Below are 25,563 nucleotides of genomic sequence, written 5' to 3' on the forward strand. Positions count from 1 at the left end.
CCAGCTCAGCGATGCTTTCGAGCGTTACACTTGTAAACTTTCTTTTTCTTAAAATCACCAACTACGTAATCACGTAATGAGATTTTCGTCACTCCCCTTGATTAAACGACCATTTCCGGATTTCTTGGATGCCTCATTAGAATGCAATTTTGGTCAGTAAATTTTAACAGTAATGAAATTGAAAGTTACTTTGCTTCGGGTGTTCATGTCCACAGTATCTTAAACTTGTCATCGCGCGTTGGATTTGTAACAACGCAATGCATCAAAAGATCGTCGGTCATATCTTGACAACCCGACAAGTGCACGAAAATTCACGAATGGTGACGAATAACGTTTCCGAGTACTTGAAGAAAGCAGAGAATGTGACTCTTTCATCATCAAATGAAAGGTGAGAATTTGTATATTCCATGAGTATGTCTGTATTTTGTTTTATTTTTGTAAGTCTTCGGCGTTTATTTTGGGTATAACGGGTAGGCGAAACCCCACTCGACTTAACAGCACATTTTACATCGTCATTCATCTGTGACAGATGAAAGGACGTGCCTGAGAACAACACATTGGTGAAGATTCGTTCGTTCCGCACTTAAAATTCATAAACTGTAATCGAAGTCCAGAACTGACCTATCAGCTCCGGCGTAGCCGCTTTTGTTAGTAAGCTGTTCTTTATGATCAGTATTGATTTTTGCGACGGTCCGTGTGATTAGATTCGCTCGGAATTTAACTGGTCGACCGCATCATTAGAATGTTTAGCTCCGAGTAACGCTGATCAGAGCGACAGATACCACGATTTAGCTACGTGGACTTAATTGAATTTCAGCTAACATATTTCAAACAGCGGTTGAACCTGGTAAATACCACAGGGCTTCAATTCATGAGCGTTTTGCTGCAACTGTCAAAGAGTTTACGTTTCTTGCGGGTATTCCAGAATCTCCTAATTACATGTTCTGAGTGAGCTGCTATAAACGAACAGTGACTGATTGCTCTGATATAGCTTCAGAAGCCTCTTGCTCCAACATCTGTACACGACAGTGGCAAATTTGGTCAGCTGAAGAGCCAATTGCATCGTCTCTTATTTCTACTGGTATCTACAGGGACTGTTCGAGTTTATTTCATTCACCTCTGGTTATCATAGATACAAAATGAAATGAGGGAATTATGTCATATGTGGAATAATTTCGGAGCAATGACAGAACACGAAGGAACACCACGAGGATTATTCGTGAGAGCGTGTTTATTACAGGGCTAAAATGGGTTACACGAATTTGAGAGATTTCTGCGGATAAATAAGACTGCTTCGTAGAGAAAGAACACCATAAATGTGCTTTGTCTACTTCTAAGAGCGGCAAGCAAGCACCCGTTTGAAACGAAGGTCTGCCGACAGACACGCACCGGAAACGAAACTCTTCGCGATATTAACTGCGAGGGAATGACCGAGCGATTGTCTCCAACAGCGAAAGAAACACGTCGATTTGTTTGGATTTTAGGAAAGTCGAGAACTCTGTTTTTGTGATGAAAAAGACAAGGTGATTTGGTTCCTTGTATTGCTTTGTATATATATTTACAATTCCGAAATGTTCTACTTGTGGGCAGAGCATTCGAGCATTGTATTTCAAAACCATAACAGACATTGTCAAAAGTTCGCTTTAGTTGTTTTATTTATTTTATCATAAAACAATGTGTGTATCGTATTCGACTCATGTTCCTCGATCTTTTTTGTTTAAATATACATTTAAACGATAAGAATTAACTATTGTCTTGTTCATTTGTTGGTCTGGTATGTTCTCTTCAAGTGTCAATTAATTTACTAGAATTTCGTGATGCCAGAAAAATTATTTGCAACGAAGTAATTTAAAGGAGGGGAATTAGCCGTGATTAACCCATCAAGATGAGTTCAATTAAGTAAACTTTGACAAGGATATATTTTTTTGGAACTAGATAGACTGTTGGTATTAATTCTTGGCGTGTAGTTGGAGCCTTTTCTGCATGCTTATTTTCCTATTTTATCTCTAATTTCAGGGCAAAAGACGATTCAGAAGCTTACCAACACCATTACATTTATAACAGAGATGACGAAATCCGCAGAAGCACAGGGTCCATTTATGGAGGTGATAGCCCATCAAAAGTGAAACCACAACCAATGCATGTCCGAAGTAACAGCGACACAAGTGAAATAAATGTTTCAGTGAGAAATAACTACATCGATGGGCATGCTGCAGAAGCCCATTCTCCCACAGGAGAGAGTTTCTTTGCCATAATAAGAAAATTTGAGAAAAACATTCAAGATGGACAGAAATCGGTTCAAAAGTCCTGGTTTTATGACAATGAAAACCAGAATTACCTTGTTGATGGGCTCAGAGGAAAGACTGGTACAAGCTCTGCCAACTCAAGTCCCTTGGTTGAAAGAAGAACTCCTCTCTTACGTCGTAGAAACTCTTTGAGAAACAACAGTTATTTTGGGAGAGTTTTTAAAGGTTCAGGGGATGCGAAGGGAGGAGAGGAAGAGGTTGGAGATGAACCATCTAGAAAATATTTTGCACACTATGACTGTCGCAGTATAACAGTTGATTTTGATGAGCTGGCACACACATTTTCTGCTCAAGGTGATGGACTTAAAAGGAAGAACACACGCTCTGGTGCTTCAGCAGCATCAACTCAGGTTACTGCAGCAACACTTGCTGACAGAATGCAAAGACGTGGCTCAGACTCGAGTGCAGGCACAAATGAGGACAATCTTCCTGACATGGGAGATGACAAAAGTAATGGGCTTGTTCTGAACTGTCCCTATTTTCGCAATGAACTTGGTGGTGAGGAAGACCAAGACCCTCAGATTAGTCTAACTCCAGATAATGTGGCATTTCAAAATCTTCATGATCCAATGCATCCCAAGGAACCAAAATTGGACACATTGAGGAGAAGGTCAACCCTTGATATTCTGTTAACTGCTTACGACTCGGCACAGGTTGGAAATTTAAGCAGTGGAACAGGTGTGACAATTCTTGACAACTCAACACCCGAGAGTGGTTTTTTATATCTTGGGGAGGGATACTACAATGAAGATGGAGGAGTATTTGAGCATGTGGATCATGGATCCTATTATTACAAGAACTTTTTCCTCGGTCAAGGTATGTTAAGCATGGCTTTCGTCAATATCAGGTTTGGGTAACACATCTTATCTAAAAAACTTTTGCCATTAAAACTGGTTTTGTTTAACTCCATTAACCCTTTAACCCCAAAGAATGACTGGCTTCTAAATTCTCCTTACATTATCACCCTTTAAACATATATAAAGGTCATAGGAATAAAGGATATAATCACCAACCAGGAACCTCTTGATTGTTAGACAAATTCTCCTTGTCAGCACCTCAGGAAATGTATACAGAACAGTATTAAGAATATGCATACTGATGTTGGGGTGTAATTATTTAAAGTGTTGATAAAACCATGTGTCTAATCTAATTAAAGCCAAATCAGATCATTCCTTTACTGTTTCTGATCTGCTTTGTGCTTAATGGTGTGTAAAGTCCTCTGTCAGACAAAGTATATCCCATAAACTTAGTTATTATTAATTAATTGTTAAGAAAGGAGTGTTTCTCTTTTTGAAATGAAGTCTTCACTCCATCATTTTTAACCATCTTAATTATAAAGAGTGAATAGCTGTAATCAATCATTTAGGTCATGAAAATTAGGTCAATGATCACCAACCTACATGTAAGAAGCTGTGAATGCATGTTCTCGTTTTCTGAACCAAAGGAAATGAATAGAGAAAAGTATAGACATCATCTGTATTAATATTAGGGTGATCAGTAATGATGTTAGGGCTAGAAATTATATCCTCTGACATTCTTTTTCTTTTTGTAGAACATCTGAATTATCTTGGTATGGATGAGAGATTTGGCCCTGTTGCGTTGTCCTTGAAACGAGAAAAGCTTGATGAAAGCACTTCTCTACTAAACACAGGGGAGGCAGAAGGCAACACTTATCAATATCGCATAATTGCTCGATCTAGTGAAGTAAGTTTCTAAAAGTTTCGTTTTTCTTCAAAAAAAGTGAAATTTAATGTCATAAGAAATCTACACTGTTTGAGGTCTGTGTTGAAATCTTTCACACTATTTTTTATGCAAGCTTTATATGTTTTGTGTTCATTATCATTCCCTGAAACAAAGAAAATGCTTCCACTACTGCTTGAATGCTTTGCAAGTTTGATGATCTTAAAATGCATTCTAAGCACTTGACATGTAGGGTAACAATAGGCTCTTTTAACCTTTTAACTCCCGAGATCTGATTGGTAATTCTCCCCTCTGGCTGCTTCACATTCCCTTGTAAATTAGTCACAAGAATTTGGTGTTAGATCAAGGTAACAACCTCTGCCTGATATGTTTGACTATTCTCATTAACTGTTTGCTAGATGATGTAGAAATATTGTAGGGAGAAATTACATGTTATCACTTTTGGAAGTTAAAGTATTAATTTCAGTTTTATATAAGGGTTTATCCAGGCTTCTCTCAGTAAAACTTGTCTAAAACAATAAAGAATTTTAATACAGTATTTCAAGAGTAGAATTAATAATTAATAATTAGTTATTAATTCTTCATTTGAACAAATTTGTAGTTGACAACACTGAGAGGAAGTATTTTAGAGGAAGCCATTCCATCAACTTCAAGACATGGTTCAGCACGTGCCCTCCCAGCTAAAGATATCCTTGAACATGTGATTCCAGAGTTTCAGTTAACTGCTCTTAGGATGGCGCAACCTGGTATAAAGGTACAGAGCTCTACTGGAAGATATGAGACTGTGTCTAACAGAGTTTTTGCATGAATCTGTCATCAGGAATATTACAGCTATAATCTCATTGGGATCTGGGAGCAAACCAGTAATTAGTAGTATATCATACACAGTACAATACTACTTTTCATTCTGAATGGGATCAATTGCACTCTGGGCCCTTCTCGGCTACTCCCTTGTTAAAACAATGATGAAAAAAGGGATTAATATTCTTATTGGCTACAGTTCTTGTTATGGTTGTCTTGATGTACATGTTGGTTTTTAAAATCCTCTTGTATTATAACCGTCACATGATACAAATATATAGTTATCATGCAACAGCTGCTGTTTACATTGATATTTTTTCCTCTAATTATTCCTTTGCAAAGAAACAAAGCCATTTCGTCTTCATTATTTACATTTTTGTAGAGTCCAGTGGTAGTGGCATTATAAAGCTGCTCTCAAAGGCAGCATGGGAAATCACAAAAAAATTTCTTCTTTCTCCTTCTGGCTAGCTGGTATGTTGGCTGATAATGTCCTTGGCTAAGAGATTTCCCTCAAAATTTTACGTTTACCATTGAAGCTTTGCTTGTTTGTCAAATGTTCATTTTGCAGACAATATCTCAGGGGTGGATATTATTAGCCAAAGTACCAGCTGCCTAAAGGGTTTATTTACTAAATATTTGCATCTGAGTCATAAAGAAGTTTCACTGGTCAGATGCTGTTTTTGGAGGCTGTTGGCTCACACAAACTGATGTCTCTATAATCAGTTATACTGTGTTTACTTGAACAAATGTGGTGGTGGTTATTTAACTTTTCACACCTCCCTAGTCATTAGTGGAGTTTTTTGTTTTCATCCAACTTGCTCAGCTGACTGGTTGGATGACATAAAGTGTTAGTGGCCTTCTAGTTTGCAAGTGGCAAAGGAATGAGTAAATGATATTGTGCTATTTCTTTGCACTTTTTCAGGTTCCAGAACAGCTTGCGAAACTTGATGAACAAGGGGTGAGATACATCTGTAAAATTTAACCACCTTCTGTGTGCAATTCAAGGATTGGTCTTATTCAGTAATTGTCTGACTTTTTTGTGTAACATTTTGTTTTTTTGTTTTTTCAGATGACCAATCAATACAAAGTTGGTGTGTTATATGCAAAGAATGGCCAGGGTACAGAAGAGGAGATGTATAACAACCGTGAGTAATAGTCTAAATTCAGTGGAAACTTCTGAAATTTTATTCGCAGGAAAGAAGGCTGGTAATTGTGTTTAAAGGTTTGTGCAATATCTCAATGAAACTTGGAAAACTAAGGATAAAGAGGCAAGGTGTGTTTAAAGAAAAAGTGATGCAGTGTTAGTGATATTTTGTGGAAATAAAAATAATAACAATTTTTACTCTAGACTACATGTAGCAATAACACAAAATGAGTTCATGAAAGCTTGCTATTACAAAACTACCAAACAAAGGTCGCTAAATTGGTGACTTGAGCCCCAAAGTACATATATTGATTTTGTTTTTCTACTCTCCATGGAGACCAAAATGGTCACAGCATGAAATAAAGTTGGCGTTAATCATTTTGTATCTGTGGGTTACCAGTAATCAAATTTTTGTTGTTTTGATTCTGTAGAAACATCAGGCCCAGCTTTCGAAGAGTTTCTTGACTTGATTGGTGAAAGAGTTACCTTGAAAGGATTTGAACGTTATAGAGCCCAGCTAGATAACAGAAGTAAGTTGTTCAATGAGGGAAGAAGTTCCTTTTTTAAACCTTTAAACCTATAAGAGTGGGAAGGATCCAATTTCTCCATACAATATCACCCATTAAAATCAGAAGAATAAAGGAGATGATCACTTACTAAAGGAGCTCTTGATTGTTCAATAACTTCTCTTTGTCAGCTCCTCGGAAAATGTATTGAAAACAGAGTGGAGAATGTGCATACTGATGTTAGGGTGTAAAGGGTTCATTTTTTTTCTATTTTTGCTGGGCAGATGACTCCACTGGGGAATATTCAGTGTACACACAGTTTCATGGACGTGAAATTATGTTTCATGTATCAACGCTTTTGCCTTGGACACCCAACAACAGACAACAGGTAATGCAGCTCCATTTGTAGATTAAGGTTAGTCAATGAATAACGTAGTAACACAACTATTATTATATTATACATAGTCAATATTATACATAGTCAATCATGTATTTTACAGTATGTGGATCTTGGTAATGGGGACAAACATTTTTTCTCTAAATACTTAATTATTTCTTTTCTTCTTTTGCAGCTTCTGAGGAAGAGACACATTGGAAATGACATTGTGACAATTGTGTTCCAAGAACCTGGTGCTCTTCCATTTACACCAAAGAACATCAGATCTCACTTTCAACATGTTTTTATTGTGGTCAGAGTTTTCAACCCTTGCTCAGATAACACATACTACAGGTATTTTTGTTGATATTTTTCGTGATATATAAAACCGTTGTACCCAGTGTTGTTTTAATATAATAGAATGTAGCTAAGATGATTTCTACACAGCCACCTCTTTTTCCTTTAAAAAGTGATAATTTATGATTATAGCAACCCTTTTACTCCACAAGAGTAATCATTTGAGAAATTTCCCAACAATTTCAATACACTATCAAGTAGACTGGTAATGAGAAGTAAGACAATTATTATATTGGGGATATGTCTTAATAGGACTTCGCGTTCTCACAAACAGCCAACAAAGAAATGTAGGATCATCAGTTCGGAGAATTCACTTTCAGATCATGGGAGTGACAGGGTAAAACAACCCAGCATGCTTCCAAATGCAGATAAAATGCTAGTATGGTACACAGCCTGTGGAAAATCTTGCTCATCCTCCTCCCAATACTTTGACTTTCTTGGGGCTTGAGATATCAATATATTTCTTGGGGTAAATTAGTGGGTTACAGTAAAAAAAATCCACACACAGTAACATGACTAAGATATTGACCAACATTGCACTGTACTTTGGTTTGTGACTGTCTCTGTTCCTTTCTGTACCTAGGGTTGCTGTAAGTCGTTCAAAAGATGTCCCTCCATTTGGACCTAATATTCCTGCAGGTGCAAAGTTTGGAAAGACACAAGCCTTTGCTGACTTCCTCTTGACCAAAGGTAGAGAACATTCTAGTCTATTGCACTGATAGTTTAAAATATTCCTTATGACAAAACCGTAGAAGGAAAAAATTTGTGGGAAAAAAATGTGTGAAAGGAAAGTCTCAGTTCACTTTTTTTTTAAATGGCAGTCATAAATGCAGAAAATGCTGCCCACAAGTCAGAGAAGTTCAGTGCTATGGCCAGAAGAACCAGACATGAATACCTGAAAGATCTTGCCACAAATTTTGTCACCAACACCACACTAGAGACTGGGGCTAAAGGAAAAGGTATGAGAGGGCCTCCATCATGACCTTTAAAAAGCAGTTGGACATGTTCATTGACAACATATTTAACATGATACTCAATATTGATTAGTAGAAAGTTGCTACAGGTGAAGTGTAATTGTTTTAAAATGTTTGATTGTATAACCAAGGAGTGGAATTATAAAACAAATGGTTGAAATAAACAGTGCATTGTTTTTGTGAAAGTTTAGAGATGGACAGTCAAATGTTTGGGTCAAGGGCCTTCAGGAACTGAGTTACTCATCTGAGAGCACAGATTTTAGCGATGATTAACCCTTAAACATCCAGAGGTGATCAACATGTAACTTCTCTATCCATAAATTATCTGGCAAACAGATTATGAGAATACTCAAACTAATCAGGTAGAAGTTGTTATCTTGATCTAAAACCAAATTCTTGTAACTAATTTAAAAGGAAATGTGTATCAGCTAGAGGGGAGAATTAACAATGAGATTTTGGGAGTTAAGGGGTTAACAGAGACTAGAAGAGACTTTTTTCTTTTATAGGAATCTTGAGATCAACCAAGAAGAAGGAGAAAGTTCGTCCTCCAATTTCTCCAGAAAAAGTCTCCAGAGGTGCATTGGTTTGGAATGTGCAGGTACATGTGTAAAATATGTTGGTTAATAATGTTGTGGTTGTATTGGATGGGTACCTGTAGAAGACATGAGAGGAGCATAGAGAAGTGGTTATCAGCATATTTAGACTCAGTGGAGGAATGATGACCAACTGAAGAAGCTCTTGATTGTTAAACAAATTCTCCTCGTCAATACCTAAGGAAATTTATAGAGAACAGTATGGCGAATAGATATTCTGATTTTAGGGTGTATAGGGTTAAGGACATGCATGTGTGTGTGAATTGCAGGTTGAAGATTACAGGAATGCCTCTATGATTGAGTGTAAGATGGGAATCTCTGCAGATAGTCTGGTGCTCATTCACTCCTCAAGCAAAGTAAGTGATCAAGAGCCCCTTGTGTGCTCTGGTTTGACTTTACCTTACTCTGCAATTACTCAGTTTAAATGTTTCAATTATCTTGTGTAATTTGATTCATTTATTTAATTATTTCCCTATTTATCTCCTTTCAGGAAGTGCTATTTAGCATTCCAGCCAAGTCTGTCATAGGATGGACATCCTTATCACAAAGGTATTTTTGGAGACAAAGCCTCTTGTTTTTCTTTACACTTGAAGTGAATTTTGCTGTCCTTGTGTAAACGTACAGGTTGAAGTCTTTATTTGAGATGTCATCTTTAAGCCCATAACCCATAAGCGTGACTAGCATCTAATTTATCCATTCAATATCAGCCCTTAACTAAATATAGGTCAGACAAATAAAGGAAATGATCACCAAATAAAGGCACTCTTGATCATAAAACAGATTCTCCTTGTCAGCACCTTAGGAAATTTATAGAGGACAGTTTAGAGAATATATGTACTGATCTTTGGATGTAAAGGGTTGATATACTTTTCCAATTTCTTTTTGCTTTTCATGGTATTTTCTTATATGTGATCATCACATCTTTTTTGAACAGCATCAAAGTGTTTTATGGCAGTGGTTATTGTCTGGTGTTGAATATTCCAACACGTGATTCAGATGACATCCCAGAGATTGTCAGGCGACTGGAAGAAATTTCTATTGGTTGTCAGGTAAAACAGCATGTTTGTGCACTCAAATGTCAAAAATGGGATGTTAGAGCCTTCCTTGATTATTGATAAGCTACAGAAGTTTAATTGAGTGTAATTTTTCTGCTCGGATGATTGTTTTATGTGTTATTTCCCGTTGTGTTCTGTGGTGGTTTTACAGGGCTTTGGGTTGAAAATGAAAAAGATTTCAGTTGAACCAGGGTAGATACATCTACATACAAATTAACTTTCGCAAGATTAGTGTTGGTCGAAAACGATACCAGATAGAATTTGAACCACAGCCTCACTTGATTAACAGTTCAGTTGTTCAACACCAAGCTGAAGAGTTCTCAAGTGCGTCAGTGAACAGAACTTTCTTTAACAAATCCAGAATAGCAGATTGGTTTTGTATTGTTTTCAGACTCAAACAATGACTTTGCGGCGAAATGGTATGGGACAGTTAGGATTCCATGTACGGTTTGAAGGCCTCATTGCGGATGTCGAGCCTTCTGGATTTGCTTGGCAGGCAGGGCTAAGACAAGGATGCAGGCTTGTGGAGGTTTGTGAGTTTGTGATTGAGGATATACAATGTTTTGTGCACATAACAATTTGTGTGGAAGTTTTTTTTAATTATTTCCTTGAAAAGGAGAGCATTTACAGCATGTACATCCTCATGTTGCGAGAATTTGAATTTTTTGCTTTTCAGATGTTTGATTATAAAAGCATGTAAATGTAGTTTTCACGGGTGAAGATGGTGTTTGGTCGATGCTCAATTTAATGTACATGTACTCTTACAGCAACATAGTTATGTATTTCATACAATTGAGTGGACATTTTTCCAATGAACTGCTACATTCTCTGTCTCGCGCATCTGATTGGCTGAAAACGAGTGCATCTTTCACGTAAAACGAGCGCAAAACTGTAACGAGTGCAAAGTTGTAACACAAGTGTAAGTTACAAATAGCGCGCGCGCTGCTTGAATTTCGTCTGTCTCGACTTTCTGTGATGCGTTTTTCATGTAAACTATAAACTTATTAAATTATTGTTGTCTTTGAAAAATTTACAACTGCTCATTTACACCAAATTGTACTAGAAATCATCTGGTTACTTATAATTACTATTTATGTAGATCAACGGGATGATAGTAGCCACACTGAGTCATGATCAGATGATTGACATCTTGCGTAAGCCAGGTTCAGTGACGGCTGTGATAGTGCCACCATTCCAGAGTGGAAAGCCAAGAAAGTGCGTATTTCTAGTTGTCTTCTTGTTTTCAAACTGAAATGTTCTTTTATGTCCCCCCCAGCTTCCTGCTGTCTACTGGGTTATTTATGGCTCACCGCGTGTTGATATTGTACCAAGGAGTATCTAGTTACTCACCTGATGTTGCTTATTACCCTAGGGGTTAACTACTTGTTTGTATTGCCCTTTCGGCATGCAGTGACTCGATCTATGTTTATTTACCACCTCAGGGGTATGCAGTGACACATGTACACCCATTTTGTTTCTTACCCCAAGGCTATGTAATGACTCACCTCTTGTTGTTTTATTAGCCCAGGGGTATCCACTAACTTTCCTTTTTTTTTTTTTTTTTACACCGGGAGTACATTGGGACTCGCCCTATGTTCATGTTACCATGGGCCTGTAGAGTAACTTGCTTCCTTTTTTTTCTTACCCAAGGAGTATGCAGTGACTCACTCTAGTTTTTTTTCTCACCCCAGGGGTATCCAGCCGACCACTGGTTCCTACTGGAGCTCCTCCAATCGTGCCTCGGTCACAACCATGTCGTCATTCGGCAGTGCGTCATCAGTGGCAGAGGAAGGCGAGTCACGTGATCACTCGGCAGCCTCGTCTTCATCCATATCAGCCCCTGACAATAGTAGAAAACAGCCGCCAAAAGGTTTGACGTCCAAGAACGAAGTGAAAGGGAAGGAGAGTCCATGGATCATGCGCTCGAATAATGCGGCTTCCATGGATGGCAGGTAAGAATGAAATAGTGATACTTTTATGATGTGTTTTGAGGTTTATTTTTTTTAACAAAAATTCATGATATGACATATGATAGTTCTGTGCACCACATTGGATGGTCGACGTATTATAGATTTATAGGTGTCAACCGACTTGTTTTTACATGTATTTATACACAGTCTTTAGTGCGCTGTTTGCGTTTTCTGATATCATATCTCGTATTCCATTTTGTTGCTGGTGGAGAAGACCTTCGTCAAATCGTAAAGTGCCTTGTATCGTGAATTTCAGAGATATTGCTTTCAGTGCACGGTCAATTGTGTACATGGGAAAGCCAACTTTGCAATGCATCTTTAGCCGCTTTCAATGTATTCATAGAAATCAGTTTAGTTCAATTTTATTCATGGCTCGAGGCGTTCTGTTGAAGACGCCCTGACACGAACTTTATTTCGCGTCTTTCAGAGCTATGTACTCAGTCCCCCGTCCTCCTGACCCACCGTTGTCGCCCAGTGCGAGCTCAGCCTCGTCTGTTAGCGGCAGCACGTCAACGCTTCACGAAACATCACGACAACAAGCTGCTACCTACGGGGCTTCATACACTGTGACAAGCATTACTCCAACAGATCCTAGACACCAGGCGTCCTCTGAAGCACAAGTAACGCCAAAATGGAGCGGGCATTTAGCGGTAGATTCAGACCCACGGCCAGCCAAGCCTGTTGGTGTGACGTTAAAGGCCCATACAGCTTCAGGCACCTTATATGCCATCGCCAGCGGACCCTCGTCTCCGCCAGCGTCTCCGCGTACTCCAGAGACCCCCATATTTGGAAGTACTTCACAGAGACATCGCAGAGTGGTTGTGAATGGTCAAGGGGATGGAAACACTCCTTTTAGGATAGAGGGAAGTGTACAGGATGGGAGACCGCTAGCGGACAGTTATGGTACTATTCGTGTGAACATTGAACCGTCAGTAGCGTCAATGCCAAATGACAAAGCACGAGAACCAGATGTTGCTAATGGTGAGGTGATGCAAGCTGCTGCTTTGCCTTTTAAAGAAACAAGTCTTGGAGCAGTTATTACTACTGTCAACACTTACAAACAGAAACAAAGCTACGAAGACATCAGTGAAGCCTCTATGTCTGACACTGTCGATCAGATCGAACGCGCGTTTGGTTTTAAAACACCTGACATGATCTCGAACGGAACTGGGAGCCTGGAGCGGAACAGCAGCATGCGAGTGAAGAACGGAGACAGGAGCCCTTCCGATTCTATGCAGGACATTCACCTGACCCGCCGTGTGCAGTCAGGGGATTCACTGAATCGATACAGTGATGATGACGAAACTCCCATAAATATTCTGAAACGACTGTCAAAAGAAGCCAACAGAGAGCAGGACAGAGTGAAGCAGAGAAAGAGCGAAGGAGATCTGCCACATAGTATGATTAAAAGCAGGACAACCACTGTGGTCGAAGCATCACCAACATCGATTGAAGTTAAGAAAGAAGCCGGAAGGAAGTCTGAGTACGAAGCGCGGATAGCCGCAAGAAACCTGCTTATAGAACGCTTAGAAAATCACAGGCAATCACTCGAAAGCCACAACGTAGAGGGAATCAAAATTTACCATGCTAAAAGTAGAAGTACACCGGCTGATGGGGCGAAAAGGTTAAATGGCGAAAAATCGCACAAGGCGCGGCAGACCTCGCAGGATGACAGTGCAAAGACTTCTTTAGAGAGGGACGGTGTGGAAGGAGTGGGGAAAGGTGATCATTATTTAAGGCGGAAGAAATCTGCTCCTGAATCACCAAATGTTAAGACAGTTCGTACTCCAGATAATTACCGAGCAGGCAAACCAGTGGTACGCTCTGAACGAAAAATCCGCTTGACAAGTTCTGCGAGTTCGAGCGGTCAGACACCGGAAAAAAGTCAAACAGTACCCCGTCAGAGATCAAGCCGGCGACAGAGGCATGCGTCCAAACAGATGGCTGCTGCCAATGGTGGAAATTCAGATTCATCTGATGAAGGACGTAATAATCGATTTTCGCGAAGTGGAGATTCCGTCGATACCAGTCCATCCGTTGTGGAAAAGCTTCTTTTCACGCCCGATAGCAACAAAAAGTCGAAGAGTCTCCCGCGCGAGTTGGAATCAGGAGCGATGCCACACGCGAGTGACTCTCGCGAAATGCGGAGTCATCGCTCGCATTCTCATTCGCACTCATCACATCTCAAAGGAGCGCGTATTACCAAGATTAAAATGAGCGCAAGCGAGGAACCCAATGATTCTATTGTGGATCAGACCTCGCGGCTGTTACACGCCGCGAAAGCTGTCAAATACGACAAAGGATCTTCCCTTGTCATAGCTGAAGATGTGTTGCACTCACTAACTCGCGCGTCTGATCTGCTCCATCATCAGTCGTCGGCTGCCAGGGAGGAGAAGGAAAGAGACAGGAAGGATAAAGACAAGTCACTTAACAGAATAAAGGCACCTGGTAAGTGTCGGGCAGGGAGGGACAGGAATTGGGGTGGGAGGGGGTTGTAAAAATAGGAAAACGTTCAGAAAGGAGAGGAGACAGGATTAGGAAGGGATAATGTACGGTGTAATTCAAATTTCCTCTTTTCTTTCCAACTCTTTTTTCTTTTTTTTTGAGATATACTTCTATAATAATTTAAGATTAGATTTTTTGCGTTTAGTTACTCATGACACTTGCGGGTACAAAGCTAGATAAAAATTACTCTGGAGGATTTGACAAGATCGAAATGGAAATAAGTTTCATGAATTTAGACTTTTTAAGGCGGCCACCCTCTTTGTTTTACATCTCGTCCTTGTTCCTTTTCGTCATGGTCTGAAGAGTTTAAAATTACCGGAATATAGGCTAGTTGTTTGTATTGTGTAATCGCCAAAAATAACTTGTCAATATAACTTATGTTGGAGTTGGCGTGACGGCTTACACGACAAGTTGGATGCCGTGAGAAGCCGCGAGAAACCGCATTCGATTTCGTTAACAGTGTCATGAATGCGGGTAGATCAGATCGAACTGCGGGAAGGAGAAAATGGGATTTAAGTACTATTTTTGGAGTTCCAAAATCATGTCTGCATCTACAATATCCGAAAAGTTTGGGTAAGGAACCATAGATGTCTTTTTGCGATTACTTTTGGATGAATGTTACAAGTTTTTAAGTGGGTCAAGTTCACGAGCTAGATGTAGTCGCATGAAATAATCAAAGCTCCAAGCCTGAACGAAGGCCAGTCTGTGAACAAGGGATTCACTTCTAATCCTTATTAATGTAGGCAGGTTCTCGAGAATATTGAATTGATTTTGTTCTTCAGGGGGAGAGCTGTTAGTTGGCCTATGTTTTGTCGGCCGTATTTGATTAATTAAACTATGGACAAAGAAGTAAGCGAATAGTTTACATGACATCTTGACTCGAATTTGTGCAGAATTTACGAGCTTTGTGCATCGTTAATTGCATTTTTTAGTTGAAAGAAACTAATCTCGTCATGGAATTCCGCTGATCCTTCAACTTAGTGTCTGAGATGTAACTTTAGGTCGTAGATATTTCCGTTCGATATCTGAGGAACCAATCATGCGGATTTTACGCTTTCATCACCTCACTGTTCGAGATTTACAGTACGAAACTATTTCTTGAGCCATTTATCGTCAGAAGATAAGTTGCCCTCGAGCATTTACACCATTTTGGAAAGGAATTCTAGAATGAGCTAATAGTGAGGAAACGGAAACACTAGTTTCGCTCCAATCATTATTTTGTTTTGTTCTGGCGGTAGAACGTTTTCATTTTCAAGTTCGATTTCAAACAAGTGCTAATGTAAATCTGAGAAAACGTTTAGTCGGTTGGATAACTTTGGCGTGGGGTGAAGTTGCTGACTTTTCTCTAATGGACTTATATTGACATGTGTGGAAATCAAGATTCATCCGATGAAGGACGTAATGGCATGTGCGTGTAATCTTTTTCACTGAATAAAATTAATGTACCTTCGCTGTAATTTTTACCATTATGTCCAATTTCCTGCTGTGATAAACGCTTCCTGCATAATGTACTATACTGACTTAGTCACCTACGTAAATCTCCCGGTCGATTTGTTTCATACGACATTATTTTGGGCGCGGACTTTGTGTTGCCATCGGCATTGTTTTGGCCTCTTAACTTGCCTCAGTTATATTGTTTTAGAGTTTATTTTTGTCGTAGATATCTTACCCACTTACATTCGCTTATTTATATTTTCTTTGCGTCATGTTTGTGTTTTGCCCCGCACGGAGAGGTTTGTCTGCTCTGTTTGATCAGTTGGTGACTTATTTTCGCTGTTTGAATCTTAATCACGATAATTAACGCAAGTCAGTTTTAAGCTCAGTCCCAAAACACCGAATTCGCTAGATTTGGTGAAGTCAGATTCGTCTGCGAAGACATTTATGCAGCTTAATATATTTATCATTGCCTCCCACTTACAGTGCGATTTGTCAGGTACCTTCGCCAGCGTTGTGTGATGTTTGGGCTGTGTAAGGAAGTCAGAAGTTTTCATTACTTATCACTGACATATCTCGGATGCCTTCTGTTTATCGTTAAACAAACTCACTAAATGTACACAGTGATGGAGGACATCAACTCTCGTGACCTTTTCTTGGCTTGTCACTTTTCACCGGAAATGGTGTGTGCAGTGCTAACGAAGAACTTTGCACCGGAAGCTGTTTCAGTTTTAGATGGCCGATACAGATGTGTTTCTCGTGGATTGTAAGAATTCAAAGGAAGAGCTACTACAAAATCTTGATATATCGTTTTTTCTGAATTTTTCAATATTTCTATTTATTTTGACAAATTTGTGCCATTGAAACAGTAGCAGTCCAACATTTACGATGTTTTCTTTCTCCAACTTATTCTTGTCAATATTGTGAAGAGTGAAGAGCATAAATTTTAACGTGTTCTGTGAAAAACTTCCTGTGAAGAACGAAAATTTTCGGTTCCTTACAATCACACATCTAAAAATATCGCGATGCACGGTAAACTATTCATTTCATTCTTGCAAAGAATGTCTTTCGTGACAAGTAAGGTGAAGTCTCAAAAAAATCCACAGAAAATAATAATTTTGCAACAGAATAGACGGCAGAAGGTGTAATGATTCATGTGGATTTTTAGTAGGAAATGCGAAAATACAAACTCATCTTTGGAATTAACTTTAAAAAGCATTAATCAGTTGTTGGAATGTGAAGACTGTTTTGTGCGCCTATTTTTGTTGTAGTGCACCTTTTTGCCTGAAAACGCAGCCGAGGTCAGTTCTTTCTCGAACACTTCAAGTGCTTGCGAAACTTCCTGCCGAGAGAACGTGTTTCTTATAAATGTTTTTCTGACTATCTCAATTAGTGAGAAGATAAGAGAGCTTCTCACGAGGGTTCATCAATTTATATAATCCACCCCTTCTCTAGAAACGTCAGGTGCAATCATTTAATGGACCTGCGACCGCCCATGGTTTATCTGAATAGACGCACTGTAGCGTAATAAACAAGCTTCCAACCTTCATTGTGACGAGCGCCGCGTTCTGAGATGTATAACAATGGCGCCTCGTGAATTGTTGTATGTCGTTTTCAGTTCATAGTCCTCCTCTCCATGCCTGTCTCCAACCCTCTGCATGCCAAACCTGTCCGAATCCTCTGGCGAACGAACGTACGGCCGTCGTCGGCCAATGCAAGTGAGCTACCTTAATTAACGATTAAACGTTGCAGATTGTAACTTTGTCGACGTTGTTTTTCTCGTTGATTTTCAGGCCGTGGTCGTTCACATGGACCTCACAAGTTTTACATCCCTGTTGTGCCCAGGAGACACAGCTTCGATGAAAGAATATTCGCCGCACCGGTTAGTGAAACATTTTATTTCCGTTTGTAAAAATGCCAGTCTTGGAGTGTTTCCTTAACGTGTAAACTGATTCAGTCGATGGAAGAAGAGCGGCACTAAATATTCCATATTAAACTGCTTTAATTGCGAGCGTTGTCACTCACAATTGTAGAGCGATAGATTTGAGAAAGATCTACTCGGAAATTTCCCTCTTATAAACAATGACCGTTACATTATTTTTGTCCAGTTTCAAACAAGTGAAACAAATTGATGTGTTGTTATTTGTGTGCATTGCTTCACTGTTTTGATAAAGTTACTCAAAGTTGTGTCCTTTTCGTGTGAAGTGATGGTTTAATCAGGTTTGCAGAAGACAGATAAGTCAAAGAATGCTGGCTCATTTGGGTGGAAAAGATTTTAGCACAAGTTAATCGGACGTTTAGATCGAGTTGAGTAATTCAGGCAGAATGCGAGAAATCTGAACGAACCTTTTCGACAAAAACAACACAATCTATTGTGTCTATTATTTTGTCTTTTCGTTGAAATGGCATCACATATCATTCTCTTCCTTATTTTATCGCTTCAGGCGTGTCTGAGGTGTGTAGCTAAATATACAGCTAGTTAAATGTACAAGTTCCTTCTCGTTAATATTTTGGTTCGCTGAGTGCATCTGCCAACTTTCTAACTTGATTGTCAACTATCACCAAGAATCTTCTACTTAATCAAGCTGTAGTTAATTCTGTTTTATAAGAAAGAACCGAAATATTCAAGATTTTACGAGTTTGAACGTTTAGTCATACCTTTAGATCAAAAGATTGTTGATGGGGTAGAAAACAATTGTTGAAACCTTAGACAACGCCTCCCAGTGAAAACGAAAGGGAATTTTGACTCAGGAATATTTAACTTCTAAAAGAACATAAGGTAACAGCTTTGTGTTACAATGCGTTACGTTTGAGAAACCAACAGTTCTGCCCAATAATTTTTTTTACTTTAAGTTCACATGATGAATTTTTGTCTTCGAGATAAAAGCTTTGTAAGCCTCATCAAACTCGTTAATTAGAGTACAAGAGTGTAAATTGTGGAATTATTTTAATTGGATTTTTATCATTCTTCAGTTGTGTAGCGACATGGATTTCGCTAAGTAAACTGTATGTGATCTCGGACAGCCACACATACTTATATTACTTGACCTAACTTGAATTATTTTTTTGACAAACCAGTAGAAAAACTCTAGCCGTCTCTTAGTTGATATTTTGGTCACGCTCGGATGCTTGTTTTCTGATGTTGTTGCTTGCTGACAATTAAACAATGTGAAAGAGTTATTGCAATTCAAGTCACGACAACTTTGAAGACTTTTTTGTTTATTCTTCTTACAGAGTGCCAAAGGCAATTCTGGTGAAAGGTGAGTGTTGTGTGTGCACTTATTTGTACATCTATAGTATTTTTTATGTTATTTTGATTATTTTAGTTTTACTCAGGTAAAGCAATGATCCTCGCACGTGAGTAGAAATAATCCATTTTACAGTTGTGTGCTTGGTTGCCAAGCCTTTTAACAAGAGTGAGGCTAAGGTTGACCTTCTTTTGATACAAACCTTGCTGCTTTTCAAATGCAAAGGACTTTGTTATCATGCCAACTAGAGTCTGGTCTCTATCACAACAAGGTCACCTTCAGCCTCACTCCAAATCAAAGGCTTGGCAACTAAGTACACAACTGTTAAATGGCCTATTGAAACAATTGTTAGAAAGAAGCCAGAAGATAAATTAAAAATTCAGACTTTGACGGGATTCGAATCCAGGCCTCCCAGGTACTAGTTGGGCGCTACTTTCAACTGAGTTACGAAGGCACACTCTTTCATGCAGGGTCCTCTTTCCCGTGAGGATTTAAATAAACTGTTTTTATCCTTAAGTCAGTAAAGCGTGGCCTAGCTAATTGTTAATGCTTAGTTCGGTCAAAAAGTTATTTTCTGTATAGGATCTTTGCTCTGTCTGGCACTGCTTTTAACTCGACATGAACTGGTTCTTTTGTGCAAAGTTCGATCAAAAATTTTTGCAATAGTTTTCTCCTCCAACATTTTTAAAATATTACTTCTTTAACATAGTCCATCACGGACTTTGGCTGTCATAATATTAAACTTAGGGAAGGAATTTTTTGTCTAATTGCTTTTGCTTTTTTGATATAAATTTCAGTCTGCTGACGAGAGAGAGTATAGGAAAGGAAGCAGAACTTGAGATGAAACTTGCAATCGTGTCAAACGCCTTGATGAAGGTACAGTATTCTCCTTTGCAAAGACTATCATTAATTTTTGCTTTAGCCCCCATCCTCCCCCCCCTTCTTTTTTTTGGAGGACGGCATATTATTTTGTGTTAACACAAGGTACGAATGAAGATTTAGAGACAAATAATAAAAAAAAAATAAGAAAAGATTAAAAAATCTACAACCTCATAAGAAACCTGTCACAAACTTTTCGACAGAAATTATCCCATGGATAATGTTAATAATAACATTTCCGTGCCTCTACATCTTTAAATTTTCTGGTGGAGGATGGCCCCCTTCTCTCCTTCAGGAGAAAATATGCCCCCCCCCCTCCTTGTGAAAAGGAGTCCAGAGGTAAACCAGAACAGCTGACAATAACATGTTCGTTCGTGTGAGTCTTATTTACAAGTATTCGTGTCCTTTTTCACAGGAAGGAGAAGAGAGACACCGAATGGATGTTGAATTAAGAAGACTTCAGAGAGAAAACAAAAGACTTCAAGATGATCTCCGGACCGCCTCGCACCAACTTCGGAAATTTTCCGAGTGGTTTTTCACGTCAGTTGAACCAAGTAACACGTGATACAGACACCATGAATTGTTCGTTGGATAAGTTTCTATTTTAAAACGTTTCTTACATCGTTCATAGAGTTAAGCCTTTTAAAGTATTATTGAACAAGTAACGTTTATTAAGAGAAAGGTGCTATTCTTTACATATCTAAGATTGAACTGGTAAAATAGCTTGAAAGATGTTGTATTTTCATAGCGTTTGATATATTAAGGCAAGTAGTATATGTAACAAATTGTCAAATATTTTCATTGGTTGGTTTTCGACTCAGGTGTCCAATTTTAAACGACCGCCGTCTGCATCATCATAGGGACCTGTCATTCTTTATTGCCTTGCTGGAAGAGAATGAGTCGCGGATTTTGGTTTAGTCATAAAATTTACCATATATGGCTATGGTTTTGTAGTCCTCCCTTTATACTCCCCTCCTCCTCCCCCCTTCCCCCCTTCCCCGCCTAAAAGAAAAAAAAAAAAAAAAAAAAAAGAAAGAAAGAAAAAAATCCTTCGACCTTCCGTTCAAGGCGATAAAAAATGACTGGTCCTTAATAGCAATGCTTTCTTCGCTCTTTATTTATGGATCTTTATCCTTCACGATAGTCTTTTTCTGTTGGTTAATATAATCCTATGTATGATTTATACTACAGATACCTTTTTTGACCTCTGGTTGAATTGCACCATTTTTTCTTTTGTCGCTATGTTAAATAATTATAGTTATACTGAATGGTTTGACGTGGGTACGTAAAACCTGGGTGAGAGTATTCCAAGACAGGATTATTGTTGGTGAAAGTGAACGTTTGGACATCGTGAACTTAAGAGTTGTTTGCCAGTCTGGCTCATGAAATGTGATTAGTCAGTCCTTTTTTTTTTTTGTTCGCTAGTTATGGTGATGTTGTGATTGAGTTCTTTGTCTGATAACGAGAAATCTTTTGATAGTCACTTTAACCAAAAGCGGTCCTTAGCAGGTTTACATTTATCCTGACTATCAAATCACGTCTTGAATTGACAGCGGTTGTGGCAGGTTTTAAGTTTCGAAGTCTACGAGGGAAATAAACCTCAGCACATGTAAGTAAGGAATGAAGGTTCTTTTGCCTTGCTGAAATGTTTGGAGCAACTGTTTGTTTATTATTTCGTTTACACTTGAGTTGAAAACTTCTTTTCTCCTTACAGTACACCATCGATTACTTGTGATGAAGCCTTGGGGGAATTTTTATCGACACTTCTTTAAGGTTTTCGAGCACGGTATCCTAGGAAAGTATAAATATTTTCAGGAAAGATGGTTTCCTTTTGGACTTGTTAGGGGAATTTAATACGTTAGTAAAGTAAATTGAACATAAGTTTAGGTCGCGTGCATTTTTAAATTTTTGTCGGGAAGTAATTCGAAAATGATCTGGAGGGATAGAAACATTTAGCCATTAACAGATTTATTCGGTGGAAAAGCCATTCATTGATCAAATAATACTTTTATCGTTAGCTGATGGCGTCACTGTCCGGATAATTTCATAGTTTTTCTCGGGCCTTTGAACTTGATCGATTTTTCCCAAAATGACTTCTATACTTGTTACCTTAACCGATACAGCATTATAATATATATACATTTGGTCTTTATTTTTACCATTTATATATCGTTTGTTAAATACAACAAGTATCCTATTTATAACTTTGGATTTCAAATATTTTATACTTCCATTTTCCTTTTCACTTATGCGATTTTCAGCTTATTTTGTAACAAAAGTTATGAATCGTTACATTTTGGAATACGGGGTCTTACAATTTTCATTGTTTCAATTGTTCGTCAGTAGTTTGTGGATAGCTCGTCCAGTTATACTGAAGGTATTTGTGGCTTTCATCCCATAAAATCGTAAGAATGATTCACGTGTAAGTTCGTAGAGCAATTTTTAATTCAATGTCGAAAATTATCTGAGGTTGGATTGGTTTTGCTTTACTTCGCTCTGTGATTGCGTCAGAAAACTTGCAAAAACTGAAACCAGTCACGAGTTGGTCATCGGCATTTTCCCGCGCTTTAAGCCGTTTGGGTGGGTTTTCATTTTGATTTTTCATTGGCTCTTAAAGGTATTTTCCTCTCTTCTATTTAGTTAACAGATAACGAGAGTAGAACAACATAACAGCAAAATCTCCCAACTAACTTACAACGAAACGATCACAGCTGGAAAGGAGATTTTAAGTTTGGTCTAGCGCTTGTTTTCCCGGGAAAACTCTTTTTATCTTAGCTTCAGAGTCAATGTCTGTTGTGCTTAAACAATATGTGTAACTTTATCTTTCATCCGCGCTGCCAATTTAAGGTAACTTTGTATCAAGACATCTTTCTCTCTTGCTTTCATTTGCTGAAAAACCGAGCGGGAGAATCTGTCGGATACCAAAATCTTTTTAATAATCCTTGAGAGTTTTGTGGTCGTGATGATGAATTGAATTGAATTGAATTAAGGAAGCATTAGGCTTCAATAATCATGCATGATAGATGAATGAAAATAAAGCTTGACAATCTCTAAGGAAGATACGCAGATTTGCAGCCGCCAAAGAGGGGCTCATTTTGTAAAATTTCTATGCATAAGGCCGTCTTGTACACAGTTTCTGGTAAAAAAATAAAGAGACGTAAGAAAATATTTTGTTCTAATGTCCTTTATTCTCAATTTTCTGAGAGATAAAAACTTCAATATAGTAACTATAGAAATTTGTTAGTAAGCTTTTGGAAACTTAAAGGGGACCAGTAGTTAAACATAATTATTAAATTCAACCAAAGTATTTTATAGTTTGAATATTCAGAGGGTAATTTCTCAGTCTAAAATTGCGACACTTGCACATATTACAGACCTAATCACGCCCTTTCTAACGCGCTATTGTTAAATTGTCTAAGAATTCTCCCTTTTCACCGAGAAATTAACGCAGAAATACTATAACAATAAAAAACCGTCGATGAGCTTTTGGCATCTTGTAAGAACCATTAGCTTAAAACACAAAAGATTTCGAAGAGCATTTTCTAGGCCCAAAAAAGAGCTGAAACTTTGAAATTTGCATACAACACACAGCTTATCACACTCTTTACAACGCATTATAAATTGTTCCAGATTTCTTCCTTTTCACAAAGATATAAACGCATGAATATTCAAAGAATAGAAATTGGTGAATGAGCTTTTGACATCTTGTAGGAACAACTTGCTAAAACTAGCCTTTAAAACTCGTGAACAAAATTCTATTGTTCCAATATTTAGAGGTGATTTTTCTTGGCCCACAAAAGTGCTGAAACTTTGACACTTGCGCACCATACGCAGCTTACCACGCTCTTTCTAACAAGCTAAGAAGTGTTCCAGAACTCCCCCTTCTCACTAAGAAATAAACATATAAATATTGAAACAATAGAATATCGTTAATGAGCTTTTGGCAATTTGTAAGAACCTCTAGCTTAAACTAGCGTTTCAAACTCATTAACAAAATTCTATTGTTTCAATATTCAGAGGGGATTTTCTTGGCCCACAAAAGAGCTGAAACTTTAACACTCACACACAATACACAGGTTACCACGCTCTTTCTAACGCACCATAAATTGTTTCAGAAGTCCCCCTTTTCACAAAGATATAACCGCATGAATATCAACACAATAGAAATTGGTTAATGAGCCTTTGGCATCTTGTAAGAACCACTAGCTAAAACTAGCGTTTCAAACTCATTAACAAAACTCTATTGTTTCAATATTCAGAGGGGATTTTCTTGGCCCACAGAAGAGCTGAAACTTTAACACTCACTCACAATACACAGTTTACCGCGCTCTTTCTAACGAACCATGAATTGTTCCAAAATTCCCCCTTTTCACAAAGATAGAAACTCATGAATATCAACACAATAGAAATTGGAAACTCATTAACAAAACTCTATTGTTTCAATATTCAGAGGGGATTTTCTTGGCCCACAAAAGATCTGAAACTTTGACATTTGCGCACAATACACAGCTTACCACGCTCTTTCTAACGCACCATAAATTATTTCAAAATTCCCCCATTTCACAAAGATATAAACGCATGAATATTGAGACAATAGAAATTGGTTAATGAGCCTTTGGCATCTTGTAAAAACCACTAGCTAAAACTAGCCTTTCAAACTCATTAACAAAACTCTATTGTTTCAATATTCAGAGGGGATTTTCTTGGCCCACAAAAGATCTGAAACTTTGACATTTGCGCACAATACACAGCTTACCACGCTCTTTCTAACGCACCATAAATTATTTCAAAATTCCCCCATTTCACAAAGATATAAACGCATGAATATTGAGACAATAGAAATTGGTTAATGAGCCTTTGGCATCTTGTCAGAACCACTAGCTAAAACTAGCGTTTCAAACTCATTAACAAAACTCTATTGTTTCAATATTCAGAGGGGATTTTCTTGGCCCACAAAAGAGCTGAAACTTTAACATTTGCGCACAATACACAGCTTACCACGCTCTTTCTAACGCACCATAAATTGTTTCAGAAGTCCCCCTTTTCACAAAGATATAACCGCATGAATATCAACACAATAGAAATTGGTTAATGAGCCTTTGGCATCTTGTAAGAACCACTAGCTAAAACTAGCGTTTCAAACTCATTAACAAAACTCTATTGTTTCAATATTCAGAGGGGATTTTCTTGGCCCACAAAAGATCTGAAACTTTGACATTTGCGCACAATACACAGCTTACCACGCTCTTTCTAACGCACCATAAATTATTTCAAAATTCCCCCATTTCACAAAGATATAAACGCATGAATATTGAGACAATAGAAATTGGTTAATGAGCCTTTGGCATCTTGTCAGAACCACTAGCTAAAACTAGCGTTTCAAACTCATTAACAAAACTCTATTGTTTCAATATTCAGAGGGGATTTTCTTGGCCCACAAAAGAGCTGAAACTTTAACATTTGCGCACAATACACAGCTTACCACGCTCTTTCTAACGCACCATAAATTGTTTCAGAAGTCCCCCTTTTCACAAAGATATAACCGCATGAATATCAACACAATAGAAATTGGTTAATGAGCCTTTGGCATCTTGTAAGAACCACTAGCTAAAACTAGCGTTTCAAACTCATTAACAAAACTCTATTGTTTCAATATTCAGAGGGGATTTTCTTGGCCCACAAAAGAGCTGAGACTTTGACATTTGCGCACAATA

The 25,563-nt window shown here is 38.2% G+C and overlaps 1 protein-coding gene across 2 annotated transcripts; it reads left to right on the top strand.

Annotated features, from left to right (window-relative positions):
* Nucleotides 1-201: 201 nt before the first annotated feature.
* On the top strand, nt 202-23,017 carry LOC131789448 (signal-induced proliferation-associated 1-like protein 1). 2 transcript variants are annotated; one of them, XM_059106557.2, is made up of 23 exons: nt 202-388; nt 2,017-3,122; nt 3,859-4,010; nt 4,609-4,761; nt 5,731-5,766; nt 5,878-5,953; nt 6,384-6,482; nt 6,743-6,846; nt 7,031-7,188; nt 7,775-7,881; nt 8,013-8,150; nt 8,672-8,763; nt 9,028-9,114; nt 9,249-9,307; nt 9,693-9,807; nt 10,205-10,342; nt 10,913-11,028; nt 11,505-11,765; nt 12,211-14,231; nt 17,516-17,604; nt 18,957-18,982; nt 19,768-19,846; nt 20,265-23,017. In XM_059106557.2, the coding sequence occupies exons 1-23, from the start codon at nt 258-260 to the stop codon at nt 20,412-20,414; spliced, it is 5,493 nt and encodes a 1,830-aa protein (XP_058962540.2). In that variant the 5' UTR covers nt 202-257; the 3' UTR covers nt 20,415-23,017. The 2 variants fall into 2 exon arrangements, with proteins under 2 accessions (XP_058962540.2, XP_058962541.2); XM_059106558.2 differs by lacking the exon at nt 202-388 and adding an exon at nt 419-1,523.
* The last annotated feature ends 2,546 nt before the right edge of the window (nt 23,018-25,563 follow it).

Source organism: Pocillopora verrucosa, chromosome 13 (genome assembly GCF_036669915.1).
Source record: "Pocillopora verrucosa isolate sample1 chromosome 13, ASM3666991v2, whole genome shotgun sequence".
Taxonomy (NCBI): domain Eukaryota; kingdom Metazoa; phylum Cnidaria; class Anthozoa; order Scleractinia; family Pocilloporidae; genus Pocillopora; species Pocillopora verrucosa.